The sequence below is a fragment of the Balaenoptera borealis genome (genome assembly GCF_965194805.1).
Source record: "Balaenoptera borealis genome assembly, chromosome: 6".
Taxonomy (NCBI): domain Eukaryota; kingdom Metazoa; phylum Chordata; class Mammalia; order Artiodactyla; family Balaenopteridae; genus Balaenoptera; species Balaenoptera borealis.
The window spans coordinates 21,100,401-21,120,427 of NC_138863.1; the positions used below are offsets into that span (position 1 = coordinate 21,100,401).

Below are 20,027 nucleotides of genomic sequence, written 5' to 3' on the forward strand. Positions count from 1 at the left end.
GTTATACATGTAGTGGGTGGAACAGTCTCCGTGGTAAATGGAGTGAAACAAGCCAGGGACAGAAATGTGTGGAGTATGCCACTGTTGGGGTAAAAAGGGAGAGGACTATGGGTGCCTCTACTTACAAGTGTGCAGAAGCGTAAGTAAATATACACACACACGCACACATAAATAGCTCTGGAAAGTCGCAAAATACTGATGATGGAGGTTGCCTTTTTTGAGGGAATTATTCAAGGACTAGGAGACTTGAAAACGATTAAAAAAAAAATTCGTTGTGAATACAGTACTTTAACAAACTCACTTCTGTAATGCGTCAACCCTTATTCTTTCGCTAACTTTTACTCTTTGTGGGACTGACATGTTAAAAATATGCCCTAACCTCCGCTTTGAAGGCAAGGGTGGGGCTGGGAAGGAGGACCTTTTATTTCCTCGGGGAGTGACGCCAATAAAACGTATGAATAGATCCAGCCCAACCTCGTGCTCCGTGACTCGAGGGCTTGCCCCTCCTTCCCCCAGCCCAGTCCCCCACGGTGCCCTCGGATTTTGCCGTCTGGCTGCTGGAGTCCCTGCTTCCTCCTTAGAGGGCAGCAGCGAAGCGTCTCGGGAACGCATGCGCCCCAATTTGCGCCCGGGGAATTAAAGCGAGAGAAGAAAAGCCCCAACAAAACCCGCGCCCTAAACAAAACCCAAGTGGAGGAAAGCGCGCGGCCCTGCAGCCCCGGCGCCGTGAAGGCGCCTCCCGCCTTGCCCGCGTCCCCGGCCGCAGCGTGATGCGCACGGACCGGCCCGCGACGCCCCGGCCGCCACTGTCCCCGCACCTGGACGCCGGTCCGGTGGCCGCGCCGCAGCCGCGCTCGCTCGCCGCCGCCGCGGCTTCCTCGGAGTTGTCCGGCGCCGGCGGGGCACCTCGCTCTCCATGGGGCTGAGGGCTTGGCTGAGGACCGTGTGCTGCTGCTGCTGCCCGTGCAGGTGCCTGGAGGAGCCCGCCGTGCCCGAGAAGGAGCCCCTGGTCAGGTGGGTGCGCGCCCCGGCCGCGATCTGGGGCTCCCTGGCCGCTGCCGGGCGCCGCGGAGTGCGGATACTCTCGTGCTCGTCAGAGCTGGGGACGTGCGCTTGCTTTAAGGTCACACTGAGGCGCAGACTAAGCCCTTGGGTTCCTTACAGGAGAGCCTGCTCCTTGGGTTTGTTCCTCGGGTAAAATGTTTGCTTGAAAGCACAGATCCTCGGAGGCATCTGGGACCCAAGTGGAAGCCTGTGGAGAACGGCAAGAATTCGGGTGCAGTGCCCCCCGCAGAGAAGTATGGGAGAGAAGTTTGCATAGGGGTCCGATTAAATACAACTGTGACTGCCTATTTCTGTTTCAGTGAAATGGGCAACTGTGAATTTCTGTTTCACCCAGGAAAAAAGTTGGTTACGTTGTCATTCAGTTTTATTACTGAAAGAAGACAATCGCAGTGACTGAGTGCGAGGAAATATTTTTCACATTAAAAAAAAGTACATATTTTTCTCAAGGGACAGCTTATTCACTGGGACGTTGATTCATTACAGATTAAGCTATGAAGTGAGGAAATTTAATGCACATTAGCGATGTGCTAAGTGGCTTTGTGAAGGCACCATCCAACACAGCTTTGTTCAGGGCTGTGATTGTAAGCAATTATTTTATACCTTGACTCTGATGAAATTAAGGTTTCACTAGGGCATGACTTGGAGGTAGATATGATAGAAACAAAATATTTAAAATGAAATTAGGAAATAGTAGATGAGGCAGAACTCCAGGGTTGGGTAAGCAAACGTGGAAGCCAGTGTTTGTTATGAAGTATGCAACTAATATGATAAAGCTTTCACAACTTTTTTTTTTTTTTGGCTGTGTTGGGTCTTCAGGGCTTTCTTTAGTTGCCACGAGGCTGCTCTTCGTTGCGGTGCGCAGGCTTCTCATTGCGATGGCTTCTCTTGTTGCAAAGCATGGGCTCCAGGCACGCGGGCTCAGTAGTTGTGGCGCAGGCTCAGTAGTTGTGGCACACGGGCTTAGTTACTCCGCGGCATGTGGGATCTTCCTGGACCAGGGCTCGAACCCGTGTCCCCTGCATTGGCAGGTGGATTCTTAACCACTGCGCCACCAGGGGAGTCCCTTACAACTTTTTTAAAGCATGATTTACCTTTTCTTACTCTTTCGAGTCCAAACACTTTACCTTGATTTTTGAGATCTTACATAACCCCTCCCCTCCTGTCCACTATTATTTTCTGATACATTACACACTGTACACTCCTTGATTTAATCAGACAGACATCTTTACTGCTCTAGGAACAATCCAACCTTCTTATTCCCTCCCAGCTTGCTTCAAGTAGTGACCTTTATTCTTTCTGCCCCTTCCTAAATGCTAGTTCTCAAGGTCTCCTCAAGCAGTCTTCTTTGATTTTTTTTGCCCTTATTCATCTTTCTGTCCTATAACATAGGGTTTAGAACTTGCCATCTGCCCCTCACTGTTTAGTGAGCACACATGTATGTAAACATGTCCTGTTTGTATTTTATGTATAAAGTCATACACACAATACCCAATGTTTTTGTTTGCTCTTGCAATGGTGTTCCCACTTAGATTATTAGATTGTTGTGGGCAGGGAGAAACCCAGTAATCTACCGCGAGTCTTAAAAGTAGTGGGTAACTATCTGGAATTTCATGCTTGGGTTTTACAGTCAACTTATCAATATTCATAGTAACATGAAATACAGCTCTCAGCTTGGTCTCATTCTCAGAGCCTTGGGTCTTTCCAATACTCTTTCCGGAATTGCTATTTAAAATGATAGTTTTGGTTGTTTTAAAACCTCAACCCTCCCTTGCCTTGGTTTACACTGTAAGTCAGTGAATTTTGCAAGTGATTTTAAGAAGACAGAGTCAGTTGGAGCAGAATAGCTTAGTGCTCATGAATCAGATTGCCTGGGGTTAAGTTCCAACTGGGTGACCTGGCACAAGTTATGAAACTTTCTTTGTGCCTTAATTTCCTCATCTGTAAAATGGGGATGGTAATACCTCAAAGGGATGAAGTGAGAAACAAAATGAGCTAATCCATGTGAAGTGCTCAGTATAGTGCCTGACACATAGTAAACAGTCAATGAATTTTAGTTATTATTAAGTATCATTGCGATTCTTCTGAGCATATGCATATGAGTGGACTGGTCTTTTGTGGTTTAGTGTCATTCTGGCATCATTTCAATATAATATTTGGGAAGAGCAGCCTATTAATGGGTGTGTGGAGTAGTGACTTGTGTGTGTGTGTGTGTGTGTGTGTGTGTGTGTGTACCTGCATGTTCTTTCCTGCCCAAGTCATTGGAAGGTCTAGTTTGAAATTTTTTTTAAGTGTGAAGTTCAGTGCTTTTTAATACATTCACAAAGCCGTGCAATCATAACCACTGTCTAACTCAGAACATTTTCATCAGTCCAAAGAGAAGCACTATATCCACTGGCAGTCACTTGCTGCCCTCCCCTCCCTGCCCACTCACCCCCCATCCCCCAACTCCCCTCAGTCAACCACTAATCTACCTTCTGTTTTTAGAGATTTGACTATTCTGGACATTTTGTACAAATGGAATCATTCATTATGTGACCTTTTACATCTGACTTCTTTCACTTAGTGTAAGGTTTTCGAGTTTCATCCATGTTGTAGGGTGTATCCGCATTTCATTCTTTTTTTGTCATTGGATAATATTCCATTTTATGGATATATTACATTTTATTTATCAATTGTCCCTCTGTGACTGCATGCTCCCCCCACCCCGTCCCCCGCATAGGTGAGCTCTAAATTGAATCTGTGTTTGGCCTTCTTAACTTTATATAAATGGTGCGTACTGTATGTTTTTTTTTTTTTTTTTACATACAGTCTGTCATTTAATTGTCACTATGACCAAATGAGAGAGGTGTTATTTATCCCCATTTTATAGATAAGGAACTCAGGGCTTAGAGTTCAGATAATTAATTCAAAGTCACAACTGATAAGTCGGAGAGCCAGAATTTGAATCCATGTCTGTGTGACTTCAGAGTCCATGCCTTGCATTGCAGAAAATTCAGAAAACTACCAGTGTCCAACATTAACTGATAATATTTATATATTAGACACTGGTGGATATCACTAGCCTTAGCTCCTGCCCATTGTGGCCCCTTTCTCCTGCCCTTCTTCCATGTCCTTCGTTAGTATAATTCTTCTACCTGGTTGTAGGAGCAACCTGGCCCTGAGAGCCAAGCCCGGGAGGAGTTCGGAGACCCGAGTCCTCGTCCCACCTATTAACGGACTGTGGGATTTTGGGGAACTCTCTTAACTTCCTTGAACCTTAATTTCTTCTTCTGTCCAATGGAGAGATCCAACTTTAAGATACAGCCTTGAAGGGCCGTTGCAGGCTTGATGCAGACTGTCCTCTTTCTGTGGACCTGTGTCAGCTGAAATTCTATTTGACATGGAATACAGGGGCAGTGAGGCTGTCTGTAGACGTAGGAAGGAGCCTGAAGGCCCAGGACGTGCGAATCATGACTGTTTGTCAAACTCTTTAGCTGCCAAGGTTTGCTTCACCAGCAAATAGGTGAGTAGTCATTTCTAATGCCAGGAAGCTTAGAACAAGTCTGGGCCTGGAGAAATGACCCATGGCCTGACATGGGCTTGACACCAGGCTTCGGCCACAAAGAAAGCCAAAAGTTTCATTCGATCTCACCTTCACCCCAATTTTAGGACTGAGTCATATAACGTTCATCTTGTCCATCATCTATGTAAGGTTTGAGGTTCTGAATGCCATTCTTCCCTGCACTGACTATATTCCTAAAGTAGAGTAAATAGTGATCAAAATGACAACAAAATATCATTATGCTCTGAGGACAGGCTAATAATGCAAATGGATTGTTTTGGAATGCCTAGATTATTGTTTATTTGCCTGTAAAATAGTGAATGACCTTTTGGCTCAAGGTTTCATGTTACTAATTAAAAGAAACATTGGGGTATGTGTTATTAGGTTCTAGGGCTGCTGCAACAAATCACCACAAATTTGGTAGCTTAAAAACAACAGAAGTGTATTCTTTCAGTTCTGAAAGCAAGAAATCTGAAATCAAGGGATTGGCAGGGCCATGTTCCCTCCGAAGACTCTCGGGAGAATCCTTCCTTACTGATTCTAGCTTTGGGTGGCTCCTGGTGTCCTTGGCTTGTGGCAGCACAACTCCAGTCCTTACCTCCGTCGTCCTCCATGTTTCTGTCCTCCTCTTGGTCTCAAATCTCCTTTTCTTTTCTCTTATAAGGATACCAGCCGTTGGATTTAGGGTCCACCCTAAACCCAGGATGATCTCGTATCAAGTTGCTTAACTAACTATTGATACATCTGTAAAGCCTCTATTTCCAAATAAGGTCACATTCATAGGAACTGGGGATTAGGACTGAAAGATGTCTTTTGGGGGGACACTAGTCAACCACTGCAGGGTACTTTTGGGAAAATGTTTGAGCTCAAAGCATTGGTTTTTATTTCACTTTTATAGCAGAGCTTTCTTCCATCAGTGATGAAAGCATTCTCTTGTCTTGTAAAAATCCACACCTAAGCATGAGTTGTGCCCCTTGAATTTATGTGATTCTGGAGGCACAACTGCAGTCACCTTTAAGCAGAGAGACGCCCAAATCCTCTGTCCACTAGAAAGTCTATCACCAGATGCCATCCAATATGGACATCAGAGGCCTGGAGAAGTCTAAAATGAAAAGAAGTGCAGTGTCAATGTCACTCGCTAAAGCATCTTCCACGAGGCTTACTTGGAACTTTTCAGGGAAGTCTAATTCTTACTCTCTGATTTATTGGCTATTAATAACTGATAAGCATCACATGTCCAGTTGTTCAAAAGCAGAAGAAGAAAGGGAAAGAATGAGCAAACCATGGTTGAGTTTTTATTCGTGGCTCTCTCTTCAGCTGCCTAAGTGAACCTAACAATCTTCCAAATCTGTTTTGCTCCCTGCTCCTCTCAATGCCCACCTGCAGCTTCCATTCCTAATAACAGAATTTATGCACACATTTGTGGGCAGTGAACGGAGAACAGATGTCAGTGTTTTATTTTTCTACAGTGCCTGGAATTCCCATTAGGGGAAAAGAAAATAAAACCTCAGTTTACTCTTGATGGTTGTTTTATGCCCATAAAGAGGGGCTGTTCAGAGGAGGAACTGATCGGGGCCTGTGAGTGTCGGCAACAGACTTGAATTTTCCTGATGATAAAGAAATGGTTCAGTCGGGACTTCCCTGGCGGTCCACTGGTTAAGACTCCGCGCTTCCACTGCAGGGGGCGCAGGTTCGATCCCTGGACCCCTGGTCTGGGAACTAAGATCCCACATGCCGTGCGTGCAGCCAAAAAAAAAAAAAGAAATGGTTCCGCGTGAGTCATACTGCTCCAGCATGTTGAAGAGGGCGAGAGATTGAAGTTGTGATGTGCGCCTTCCCATCAAGCTCTGCTGATCCTTTTTTTTTTTTAACATCTTTATTGGAGTATAATTGCTTTACATTGTTGTGTTAGTTGCTGCTGTATAACAAAGTGAATCAGCTATTCGTATACATATATCCCCATATCCCCTTCCTCTTGCATCTCCCTCCCACCCTCCCTATCCCACCCCTCTAGGTGGTCACAAAACACCAAGCAGATCTCCTTGTGCTATGCGGCTGCTTCCCACTATCTATTTTACATTGAGTGGTGTGTATAAGTCCATGCCACTCTCTCACCTCGTCCCAGCTTACCCTTCCCCCTCCCTGTGCCCTCAAGTCCATTCTCTATGTCTGCATCTTTATTCCTGTCCTGCCCCTAGGTTCTTCAGAACCTTTTTTTTTTTTTTAAGACTCCATATATATGTGTTAGCATACGGTATTTGTTTTTCTCTTTCTGACTTACTTCCCTCTGTATGACAGACTCTAGGTCCATCCACCTCACTACAAATAACTCAATTTTGTTTCTTTTTATGGCTGAGTAATATTCCATTGTATATATGTGCCACATCACCTTTATCCATTCATCTGTCAGTGGACACTTAGGTTGATTCCATGTCCTGGCTATTGTAAATAGTGCTGCAGTGAATATTGTGGTACATGACTCTTTTTGAATTATGGTTTTCTCAGGGTATATGCCCAGTAGTGGGATTGCCGGGTCATATGGTAGTTCTATTTTTAGTTTTTTAAGGAACCTCCATACTGTTCTCCATAGTGGCTGTATCATTTACATTCCTACCAACAGTGCAATGACTTTTCTCCACACCCTTTTCTCCACACCCTCTCCAGCAATGACTAGATTTTTTGATGATGGCCATTCTGACCGGTGTGAGGTGATACCTCATTGTAGTTTTGATTTGCATTTCTCTGATGATTAGTGATGTTGAGCATCCTTTCATGTGTTTATTGGCAATCTGTTTATCTTCTTTGGAGAAATGTCTGTTTAGGTCTTCTGCCCATTTTTAGATTGGGTTGTTTTTTTGATATTGAGCTGCATGAGCTGCTTGTATATTTTGGAGGTTAATCCTTTGTCAGTTGCTTCATTTGCAAATATTTTCTCCCATTCTGAGGGTTGTCTTTTCGTCTTGTTTATGGTCTCCTTTGCTGTGCAAAAGCTTTGAAGTTTCATTAGGTCCCATTTGTTTATTTTTGTTTATATTTCCATTTCTTTAGGAGGTGGGTCAAAAAGGATCTTGCTGTGATTTATGTCATAGAGTGTTCTGCCTATGTTTTCCTCTAAGAGTTTTATAGTGTCTGGTCTTATATTTAGGTCTTTAATCCATTTTGAGTTTATTTTTGTGTATGGTGTTAGGGAGTGTTCTAATTTCATTCTTTTACATGTAGCTGTCCAGTTTTCCCAGCACCACTTATTGAAGAGGCTGTCTTTTCTCCACTGTATATGCTTGCCTCCTTTATCAAAGATAATGTGACCATATGTGTGTGTGTTTATCTCTGGGCTTTCTATCCTGTTCCATTCATCTATATTTCTGTTTTTGTGCCAGTACCATACTGTCTTGATTACTGTAGCTTTGTAGTATAGTCTGAAGTCCTGGAGCCTGATTCCTCAGGCTCTGTTTTTCTTTCTCAAGACTGCTTTGGCTATTTGGGGTCTTTTGTGTTTCCATACAAATTGTGAAATTTTTTGTTCTAGTTCTGTGAAAAATGCCATTAGTACTTTGATAGGGATTGCATTGAATCTGTAGATTGCTTTGTGTAGTGTAGTCATTTTCACAATGTTGATTCTTCCTATCCAAGAACATGGTATTTCTCTCCATCTGTTTGTATCATCTTTAATTTCTTTCATCAGTGTCTCATAGTTTTCTGCATACAGGTCTTTTGTCTCCTTAGGTAGGTTTATTCCTAGGAATTTTATTCTTTTTGCTGCAAAAATGGTAAATGGGAGTGTTTCCTTAATTTCTCTTTCAGATTTTTCATCATTAGTGTATAGGAATGCAAGAGATTTCTGTGCATTAATTTTGTATCCTACTACTTTACCAAATTCATTGATTAGCTCTAGTAGTTTTCTGGTAGCATCTTTAGGATTCTTTATGTATAGTATCATGTCATCTGCAAACTATGACAGTTTTACTTTTCCGATTTGGATTCTTTTTCTTTCTTTTTCGTCTCTGATTGCTGTGGCTAAAACTTCCAAAACTATGTTGAATCATAGTGGTGAGAGTGGGCAACCTTTTCTTGTTCTTGATCTTAGTGGAAATGGTTTCAGTTTTTCACCATTGAGAATGATGTTTGCTGTGGGTTTGTCATATATGACCTTTATTATGTTGAGGTAAGCTCCCTCTATGCCTACTTTCTGGAGAGTTTTTATCATAAATGGGTGTTGAATTTTGTCAAAAGCTTTTTCTGCATCTGTTGAGATGATCATATGGTTTTTATCCTTCTATTTGTTAATATGGTGTATCACATTGATTGATTGGCATATACTGAAGAATCCTTGCATTCCTGGGATAAACCCCACTTGATCATGGTGTATGATCCTTCTAATGTGCTGTTGGATTCTGTTTGCTAGTATTTTGTTGAGGATTTTTGCATCTTTGTTTATCAGTGATATTGGTCTGTAGTTTTCTTTTTTTGTGACATCTTTGTCTGGTTTTGGTATCAGGGTGATGGTGGCCTCGTAGAATGAGTTTGGGAGTGTTCCTCCCTCTGCTATATTTTGGAAGAGTTTGAGAAGGATAGGTGTTAGCTCTTCTCTAAATGTTTGATGGAATTTGCCTGTGAAGCCATCTGGTCCTGGGCTTTTGTTTGTTGGAAGATTTTTAAACACAGTTTCAATTTCAGTGCTTGTGGTTGGTCTGTTTGTATTTTCTATTTCTTCCTGGTTCAGTCTTGGAAGGTTGTGCTTTTCTAAGAATTTGTCCATTTCTTCTAGGTTGTCCATTTTATTGGCATATAGTTGCTTGTAGTAATCCCTCATGATCCTTTGTATTTCTGCAGTGTCAGTTGTTACTTCTCCTTTTTCATTTCTAATTCTATTGATTTGAGTGTTCTCTCTTTTTTTCTTGATGAGTTTGGCTAATGGTTTATCAATTTTGTTTATCTTCTCAAAGAACCAGCTTTTAGTTTTATTGATCTTTGCTATCATTTCCTTCATTTCTTTTTCATTTATTTCTGATCTGATCTTTATGATTTCTTTCCTTCTGCTTACTTTGGGGTTTTTTTTTGTTCTTCTTTCTCTAAGTGCTTTAGGTGTAAGGTTAGGTTGTTTATTTGAGATGTTTCTTGTTTCTTGAGGTAGGATTGTGCTGTAAACTTCCCTCGTAGAACTGCTTTTGCTGCATCCGATAGGTTTTGGATCGTCATGTTTTCATTGTCATTTGTTTCTAGGTATTTTTTGATTTCCTCTTTGATTTCTTCAGTGATCTCTTGGTTATTTAGTAGTGTATTGTTTAGCCTCCATGTGTTTGTAGTTTTTACAGTTTGTTTCCTGTAATTGATATCTAGTCTCATAGCATTGTAGTTGGAAAAGATACTTGATACAATTTCAGTTTTCTTAAATTTCCTTATTTATTTTCATTTAGGTTGATCCGTCCATTGGTGAAAGTGGGGTGTTAAAGTCCCCTAATATTATTGTGTTACTATCGATTTCCCCTTTTATGGCTGTTAGCCTTTGCCTTATGTATTGAGGTGCTCCTGTGTTGGATACATAAATATTTACAATTGTTATATCTTCCTCTTGCATTGATCCCTTGATCATTATGTAGTGTCCTTCTTTGTCTCTTGTAATAGTCTTTATTTTAAAGTCTATTTGTCTGATATGAGAATTGCTACTTTTGATTTCCATTTCCATAGAATATCTTTTCCCATCCCCTCACTTTCAGTCTGTATGTGTCCCTAGGTCTGAAGTGGGTCTCTTGTAGACAGCATATATACAGGTCTTGTTTTTGTATCCATTCAGCCAGTCTGTGTCTTTTGGTTGGAGCATTTAATCCATTTACATTTAAGGTAATTATCAATATGTATGTTTCTATTACCATTTTCTTAATTGTTATGGGGTTTTTTTGGTAGGTCTTTTCCTTCTCTTGTGTTTCCTGCCTAGAGCAGTTCCTTTAGCATTTGTTGTAAAGCTGGTTTGGTTATGCTGAATTCTCTTAGCTTTTGCTTGTCTGTAAAGGTTTTAATTTCTACGTCAAATCTGAATGAGATCCTTGCTGGGTAGAGTAATCTTGGTGGTAGGTTTTTACCTTTCATCACTTTAAATAGGTCCTGCCACTCCCTTCTGGCTTGCAGATTTTCTGCTGAAAGATCAGCTCTTAACCTTATGGGGATTCCCTTGTATGTTATTTGTCGCTTTTCCCTTGCTGCTTTTAGTATTTTTTCTTTGTATTTAATTTTTGATAGTTCGATTAACATGTGTCTTGTCATGTTTCTTCTTGGATTTATCCTGTATGGGACTCTCTGCTCTTCCTGGACTTGATTGACTATTTCCTTTCCCATATTAGGGAAGTTTTCAACTATAATCTCTTCAAATATTTTGTCAGAGCCTTTCTATTTCTCTTCTGCTTCTGGGACCCCTATAATTGGAATGTTGGTGTGTTTAATGTTGTCCCAGAGGTCTCTGAGACTGTCCTCAATTCTTTTCATTTCTTTTTCTTTATTCTGCTCTGCAGTAGTTATTTCCACTATTTTATCTTCCAGGTCACTTATCCGTTTTTCTGCCTCAGTTATTCTGCTATTGATTCCTTCTACAGAATTTTTAATTTCATTTATTATGTTGCTCATCATTGTTTGTTTGCTCTTTAGTTTTTCTAGGTCCTTATTAAATGTTTCTTGTATTTTCTCCATTCTATTTCCAAGATTTGGGATCATCTTTACTATCATTACTCTGAATTCTTTTTCAGGTAGACTGCCTATTTCCTCTTCATTTGTTTGGTCTGGTGGATTTTTACCTTGCTCCTTCATCTGCTGTGTGTTTCTCTGTCTTCTCATTTTGCTTAACTTACTGTGTTTGGGGTCTCCTTTTCACAGGCTGCAGGTTCGTAGTTCCCATTGTTTTTGGTGTCTGACCCCAGTGGGTAAGGTTGGTTCAGTGGCTTTTGTAGGCTTCCTGGTGGAGGGGGCTGGTGCCTGTGTTCTGGTGGATGAGGCTGGATCTTCTCTTTGTGGTGGGCAGGACCGCGTCCGTTGGTGGTGTGTTTTAGGGTGTCTGTGAACTTGGTATGATTTTAGGCAGCCTCTCTGCTAATGGGTGAGGTTGTGTTCCTGTCTTGCTAGTTGTTTGGCATGGGGTGTCCAGCACTGGACCTTGCTGGTCGTTGAGTGGAGCTGGGTCTTAGCGTTGAGATGGAGATTTCTGGGAGAGCTCATGCCGTTTGATATTACGTCGGGCCAGGAGGTCTCTGGTGGTCCAATGTCCTGAACTCAGGTCTTCCACTCAGAGGCTCAGGCCTGACACCCGGCCAGAGCACCGAGACCCTTGTTAGCTGAAATGCCAAACAGAATGTCTTTATGGAAAAGTCTCTGCTGGTCCTTTATAGGTTGTCTGTAGCACTTACGCCATACCAGTCATTGTCATAAGTGCTTTATATCTATTAATTAAATCCTCGACATAACCCTATGAGGTATGGTCAGTTCTTGTGAGTCATAGTAGTTACATCCTATGGTCACTGCGAATACTGAAATAAAGAATCATGGCTCCAAGGGGAAAATCCAGGGTTAGGTTCCTGAGAGCCGGTTCATCAACTGGTCAGTATGTAACCTTGTTTTACGTGTGTTTCCACTTAAAGACACTTTATTAAATATATATTGTTGATTCATTAACATTGAACTGACAGCCAATAGCTCTATAGTTCATGCCTCAATGAAGCTTATCTAACACATGTTTTTTAGCACTTCAGCACTATGCTTGGGAGCTAAACAACAAAATAACCAACAAAAAGCACAAAAATGCAAAAAAACGTGGCACTAATAGACCACAAAAAGGACACTTGTTCCCAGTACAAGAGTGGAAACATGAGAACCTGTGCCTCGGATACTGCAAAAGCACCACAAGTATTGATTTGGGGATCACAGATACATTTTAGTGAGTGGGCCAGTTTGCAAATACAGAATCTGGGAATAGTGAGGCTGGATTGTAATTACATCTGTAGTCCCTACTTGACAGCAGAAGAAACTGAGGCCCAAGAACTTCAGTAGCTTGCTCAGGGGCACTCACGGCCGAGCTGGAATTCAAGTCCTATTCTACTTCAGTTCCACAGAAAGAGTAGAGCCCTCCTAGGGTGCAGGGAGGTGTGTATCTAGTTGCTTATGTGGTGTGTTCTAGACATGGTGTTTGAAGTCTGAGACCTGCCCTGAATTGTTATAGCTTGGGGTCCAGAGACACTGGCTTATTTTTCTGTCTTAAGGCTGTGAAGCCAGGGGCCAGTGGGAAAGAAGGGTGGTGGCTTGAACACATTTTAGAGGTGATCACCACCAACTCTAGGACAGTAATCTTTCGCATGTCTAGAATCTTTCATTTCACCATGTGGACTCACATGACCTCCAATTTAAAAAATGTTGGCTAATGTGCTAGTGTCAGTGGGATCTCTCAGACTGGGGCCCAGATGGCCTGACTCTTTTCCCGTAATCTGCTGCTGGGTTACCTGAGCTGATGCAACTCACTCACCCAGGTCTTTCTGCACTGCCCGCAGTTACAAGGCCCGTAGCCCTGGGCCAGGTAGTGACTTTTAGAAAGTGACTGCAGAGGCACCAAGGATTCCTGTTGCAGGAAGGTGCTCCTGGCTGGAAGAATCCACTCCAAGAGTTGTACTTTAACTTTCTTGAAAGACAGCGGAGGGAGGGGGGAGGGTCCTGCATGCTGTTCCCAGAAACCGGGCCTCAGGTCAAGAAGTAGGAGGTACACGCTTTACCAAGAAGTCAGCCACTCAGAATTCATTGGAGGATGACTTTTAAAGATTTACTTCCCAGGCAACCCCCAGCATCCTTCTTCCCTTTTTGTGAGTTCTGTTGTGTTAGTCAGTCTTGGTGACATTGGAAGTTCCTGAGAAGATATTTCTTTCTCGTACATATCCTTTGATCTAGGTTTCCTGGAACTTTTTATTCTCTAGATATCTTGAAGTGATCTTGCCACTACACCTTTGTTTAAAAAGCAAATTCTGCTTAAATGTTGGGTAAAATAGCTTGTTATGTTGGCAGTGGAAGTCCTTTTCAGTCTGGTTAATACATGTTTGTTTTGTGCCAATATTATGCTGTGCACTCTATTCTTTGGTGTCTTTTTTACGAAATAATTTTGGTGAGACAGTATGTATCTAAAGAACCCCTGTACTCCCTGGAAAGGAATAAGAGTTTACTGAATTGTCTCTCACTTATTTTTTGTCCTTAACTTTTAAAGTTTTGTGTTCGTATATCAGAGACTAAAAACATACAAACATATGTACAGTGTAAAGAACAACTATAAAGTGGATATTCCTGTAACCACCGCCCAAGGCAAGAGATAGCTATCAGTGGTCCCACATCTCTCACCCCTGATTGTATCTAGACTTTTGTGATAGTCATCTCCTTGCTTTTCTTTATAGCTTTACCACCTATGTATGCACCTTAAAAATGTTCTTTAGTTTTGCCTGCTTTTAAACTTTACATACATAGGATCAGACTGTGTATGTTCTCGCCATCCAAGTTGGTGCATGTAGTTGGTGGTTCTCACTGCTTTATAGTATATTTCCTTTGGTTCACCCATTCTTCTGTTGGTGGACTTTTGGGTGGTTTCCAGTTTGGGGCTATTATGCATGGTTTCGATTTTAAAGTCAGCACATAAGGGGAAATTGTTCATCCTTTAGCCATACTGGCCTTCTCCTGGGTCCTTAAATACACCAAGCACGTGCTGTCTCAGAGCCCTCCCTGCCTAGAATGTTCTTTCTCCACTTACCTGTCTGGGAAACTCCCTCACTTGATTTAGGTCTCTGCTCAAAGTCATTTTATCAGAAAATTCTTCCCTGACCATCCTCTTTAAAACAGTACTCTTTGCCCTCGCTCTGTCCCTTAGTCACCGTGTATTCCTTCAGAGCCCTGATCACCACCAGACATAAACATATGTGCTTACTGTCTGCTTCCTCTGGAAGACTCTAAGCCCCACCTTCATGAATTTAAGCAGCTCAAGCATGTTAAGAACTTGTCTGGAGAGTGGATTCCAGCCTCATTTCTACCATTCAGAGCCCTGTGAAGTTGGGAAATTGCAGTTCATTCATTCAGCAAATTGAGCGTCTACTAAGCGCCAGGTCCTATTCTAAGTACTCCGAATACATCACTGAGCAAAAGAGATACGGATCCTGTCCTCAGGGGGCTTTTATTGTAGTGTGTTTGTGTGTGGGGGGGGATGGCACAATAAACAGTAAACATAATAAGTAAATTAGAGGATAAATAAGTCCAGTTGTCCCTCAGTATCTGCAGGGGATTCATCCCCCCCACCTCCCCCAACCCAGGGATCCAGAACTCATGGATGTGGAGGTAGAGCAGGGGCAGGGGAGCATGCTTGCTATTTTAAATAGGTTGGTCTGAGTAGGCCTCATCGAGGAGGGGATGTTTAAATGGCAATTTGAAGGAGGGGAAGGAGTGAGGCATATGGATTTGTGGGGGAAAATATTACAGGTAGAAGAAGCAGCCAGTGCAAGGGCCCCGAAATGGCAGCGTGACTGGTGGGTTCAGGGAACCGCGAAGAGGACAGAGTGGCTGGTGTGTCATGAGGGGATTATAGACCATTGTATGACCTTGGTTTATATTCTAAGTCAAATGGGAGTCACTGGAGGGTTTTGAGGGAGGGGGTGACATGATCTGATTTACATATTAAAAGGATCCCTTTGATTGTGTTAAGAACTGCGAATTGGTGGAGGCAATGGTAGAAAGAGGTAGATCAGTGAAAAAAAATTCCAGGAATTCTTTTGCAAGACAGAGGTGCCTTGGCTTGGGAAGGGGTAGTGGTAGAGGTGGGTATTTGTTTAATGTATTGTTAATAGGATTTTCTGCTGGATTAGATGTTGGGGATGAGAGAACCAAGGATGACTTGAAGGATTTGGGCCTGAGCTATCGGAAGGTTGGATTTCCCATCATCTGGGTGGGGAGGCTGCTGGTGGGGAGGTTTGGAGGGAAGGTCAGGGGCTTGGTCCACCATGTTGAGCTTGAGCTGTCTACTAGCCATCCATATGGAGATGGGAAGAAGGCAGGTAGATGCAGGAGTCTGGGACTTGGGGGCGAGGTCTGAGCTGGGGCTACAGGTATGGGTTTGAGAATCTTCCTCAAGAGGATGGTATTTAAAACCATGAGACTGGTATGACATGACCGGGAGTGAATATAAACAGGGAGGAGACTAAGGGCTGAGTCTATTCTTCCTGAGCCCCAGCGTTTCCTCAGCTGGGAGACATAAAAATCATGTTGCCCCTTCCTACTTCACAGACTTCTTGTCAGGACCATCTTCAAGGCTTTAAAGCACTTAAAGCAATGAATGAAAGGCGTGATCACACGGTGCTCTGTTTCAGCCTTGGGATGAGAAGGCATGAAGGGTGGGAACATGTAAGGGAGCAGGGCCCAGAAAAGTACCCAGAGTTTTTCTTCCTGTACTTTGAGAAGGTTGATATCTCTGGTGTTGAAGGAAGTCATGAGCCTTGGTAGTTAAACAATGAGAAAAGCTCCAGAATCTATGGACCGATGTTTAGACTTGGGGTTAAATAATGTTTAGACATTGAATTAACTTGGTCAGAGTAACTGTCTTGGAAGCAGTGAAGGAAGGAAGGAAAGAACAAGGGAGGGAGGAAGGAAGGGAGGAGAAGAAGGAAGGGAGGAAGGGAGAGAGGGAAGGAGGAAAGGAAGGAGGGAGGAAAGGAGGGAGAGAGAGGAGGCAGAGAATAGAGGAGGGAGGGAGGGAGTAAAAGAAGGAGAGGGTAAGGACCTTCGCTTCTCCTGCTCCTTCACCAGGAAGTCACCACAGAAGGAGGAAGGGAAAAGTCTGGAAGCCAGGGGCAAAGAGGCAGGCCAGTTCCTAGTGGGGAATCAGATAGGAGGCCTTAGGTAGTCAAGGGGGTCGCACTAAACAGCCTTTTGGGGTCTGTTTTTTGAGACCTTTGTTTGCTGTTTACTGGAGATGTTCTTTCTTCAATGTCAGAGCTTCAGTCTTGGACCAGTGAGGGCTGACGCCCAGCCTGTCTGTGGGGAGAGCAGTAAAGTCACCGGAACCACTGGCCTCAGCAGCCGGCCTGTGTGTGCGTGTTTTGTGGGGCTTTCCAGAAGCTTTCACACACGGTCCTTTGCTGGTAGTGAGGACTCACGGGAAACCCTTGTGAGCAGCTGTAATGCTGAGTGGCACTTAGCATGCAATCCCCGGGCACGGAGTCCAGGGTTTCTAAGCCTGGAGTCTCCTTTTAGCCCTAGACGGTATTGAAAGAAAAGATTCCCAAGTGATTTGGTCCAGCGCCCTAGGTGGGATTGGGGGTGGAACCTGAGACTTTGCTCATCCTACCTTTTGGGAGTAAAAGCAGCCTCTGCTTCGCTTGTGTGTAACTTCAGAGCCACTTCTCAAATGCCCGAGGTTAATAAAATATTTATCATCAGCAGATGGTGGCCGGGGGCAAAACGGCCACGCTCACTTTCCTCAGAACCTTTTAGAGGTCATTATATGGGGGAGGGAGGGAAAGTGAAGCTCCGATTCAGTGCCCTCTTCCCCCGCCTCTGTCCTCCCGGGGCTTCTGGCTCAGACCCCAGGGCCTTTGCATGGAGCTCTCTTTACACAGGTCCCACAGTCCTTCACAGTTTCAGGAGCACAGAGGTTCCCAAGCTGCTTCTTTAGTTGTTTACTTTAGGCCTTTCTTTGCTCTGGTCTCTTCATCCTAAAGGTTCAAAATAGAGACACACATGTAGAGAACAAACGTATGGACACCAAGGGGGGGAAAGCGGGGTTGGGGGGACAGTGATGGTGGTGGGATGAATAGGGAGATTGGGATTGACATATATACACCAATATGTATAAAATAGATAACTAGTAAGAACCTGCTGTATAAAATAAATAAATAAAATAAAATTCAAAAAAAAAAGAAAAAAAACCCAACAAAGTGGATTGCTGCCTTGACTGGATGGTGGGGCAGGACGAAAGGAATGGGGACCAGGGATCCCAGGAGCCAGGCTGGTCTGACAGGTCCTTCCCTCATTCACTTTCACCTTGACCGGTGTTTTGGTGAAATTATTAATGATTTATTTAGCAATGAACCCCACCGTGTCTGTGCCCCCAAAGGAACCTGACTTGTAACTCTTTTTTTTTTTAAATGGGAATTATTTATTTATTTATTTTTGGCTGTGTTGGGTCTTTGTTTCTGTGCGAAGGCTTTCTCTAGTTGCGGCAAGCGGGGGCCACCCCTCGTCGCGGTGCGCGGGCCTCAAAATCGCGGCCTCTCTTGTTGCGGAGCGCAGGCTCCAGACGCGCAGGCGCAGTAATTGTGGCTCACGGGCTTTGTCGCTCCGCGGCATGTGGGATCTTACCAGACCAGGGCTCGAACCCGTGTCCCCTGCATTGGCAGGCAGATTCTCAACCACTGCGCCACCAGGGAAGCCCTGTGACTTGTAACTCTAACGGATGAGAAGAAGGTGGTGGCAGCGAGGTGCAGGTGAGGTAGGCAGCCAAGCGGAGTAGGGGCCGCACTGCAGAGGAGAGCAGCCTAGACCCCGAGCTCGAGAGCATCGCCCTGGGTGAGAGTCATTGCTCACCCAGGGGCAGAAGCCCTTGGTTCTCTTACCTGTTTTATATCGTCCCCCGGGGGCGGGCGGATTAGCGACTAGGCAGAGTCTGAGGCTCACGGGACGTCAGGGGAGCACTGCTCCTAATTAGGGGGAGGTGGGGAGGCACTACCTGTCTGGAGACATCCACACAGGCCCGATGCTGACCTGCCTACAGGGATTGTAAGTTAAGGCTGAGAGGCGACTGTTTGACATTGGCTGGAGTCACACGTGTATGGGGGTGGTGGGGGGAGAAGAGAGAAAAAGAGAAGACAGAGAGATTGATTGATTGATTGGTTGTGAGAGGGTAGGAGCAACTGACCAGGGAGGCAGCTGTCTTCTCAAAGCATGCAAAGAAACTGTGGGTTATCAAGCAGATAGGGACTAGCTGATTCTTGGTCAAATGTTGTCTATGACTGATTATTCAGGTGGGTACCGGCCAATGTCTAAACCTCCTGCTCTAGGGAAGTTTTACTGAGCTATGTCCGGGATTTCCTTTAGCATGTTGGGATCACAGCTCAGTTTGTTCCATTTAAGTATTGGATACTTTTTAATACTTTTAAAGCAGCTACTCTGTGCCTGCCCCCGCCAGGTGATGTGGGATGTGAAAGAAATACTGGGTACAATCCCTGCCCTAGAGGAACATATCAACTTGATGAAGAGACAAGACTCATACAAATGAAACAAACTTAGGGAAAAATAAAAGACCGGTTTTGGAACGTACTCGAGTTTTAGGACCCAGGAGGGATGTGTGCTGTGGTGTCAGCAGCCAGTGGCTGCAGCTCCTGGTGAAAGCTGTGCCCCCGGGGTCTGGATGCCTTGAGGAGAAGCCCCAGGGGAATTTGCCGGTTTGCACGGGAAACGCTTCACACACGTAGTCGTTATCTGAGCCGCTGCGTTTGTGGGTGTGTCCCCGTCACAGCACTTGGATTCAGTCTCATGACCGTGGCTGCTTGGAGACGCCCCATCGAGGACCTCGTGCTGGGGGGGACTGTCCGCTGGCTGCCTGTCTCGGGAGAAGTCAAACAACTCGTTAGACTTGTCCCTGCCGGAGCGTGGAGGCCCTTGGGTAGAGCACCGTGTGGTTTATCACTGGCTGCAAAATCTATTTAGAAGTTGGAGTTAATACTCTTCACGCTCTGACACTGCAGTACTGCCTGCTCTTGGGAATTCCGCTTTGTCCCAGTGTTCTCTCTCTCTCTGGGCTCCCCTGCTCTCTCCAGTCTGCCTGCCACCCCTGCTCCTTAGGTCAGCCGTTCCCCTGTGGTCTTTCGTCACTCCCTGCTTGTTCCCAGACGCTTCCTGTGATCCCCCGGCTTCTGCAGTGATGGAGATGCACGAGCATGTCTCCCAAGTCTAGATCTCCCGCCCTGTCCTCACTCCTAAGCCCAGATCTTGATCGCTGTCTGCACGTCCTGCAGGCGTGCAGGTCGGCCTTGGCTTCCTCCGAGCCGTCCCAGGTAAAGGCATCGCCCTCACACGGTCAGCACTGACTCCTCTCCTCCCACCTCTGTGCCGCCCGTCACCAGTCACCAGGGCGGCCACGTCTGAGAGCCTCTGATGCTACTGGAACCCATCCTCTCGCAGCCATTCCCCCCTCTCGTTCTCGAGCCCACACCCTCCTTCACTCTCACCCCAACCAGTATTTCGAAACGTTTAGAATTAAACATGTACTTATTTAGCGATAGAACTCCACCTTTCCTATGCCCCAAAGAAATCTTCCTTGTAACTCTAACAAATGAGGTTTAGACAGAGCGGCTTCTTTCTCTCTCTGCCCGGGCAGCCCTGCCCATCTCCTGCCCCACTCCTCCCCAGCAGTGGCCCCGAGGCCCCCTGA

General features: G+C 44.5%; 1 protein-coding gene across 2 annotated transcripts in view; it reads left to right on the forward strand.

The window, feature by feature from the left end:
- MREG (melanoregulin) overlaps nucleotides 1–20,027 on the forward strand; it is a 113,606-nt gene that overhangs the window by 48,574 nt on the left and 45,005 nt on the right. Inside the window, exon 1 of one of the 2 annotated variants that reach the window (XM_082397687.1) lies at nucleotides 530–1,014. The exons of the other annotated variant lie outside the window; for it this stretch is intronic. Coding sequence (XP_082253813.1) covers nucleotides 917–1,014 — 98 coding nt within the window. The 5' untranslated portion in view covers nucleotides 530–916. Of the gene's footprint in view, nucleotides 1–529; nucleotides 1,015–20,027 lie in introns of those variants that run through there. 2 annotated transcript variants of the gene reach the window in all.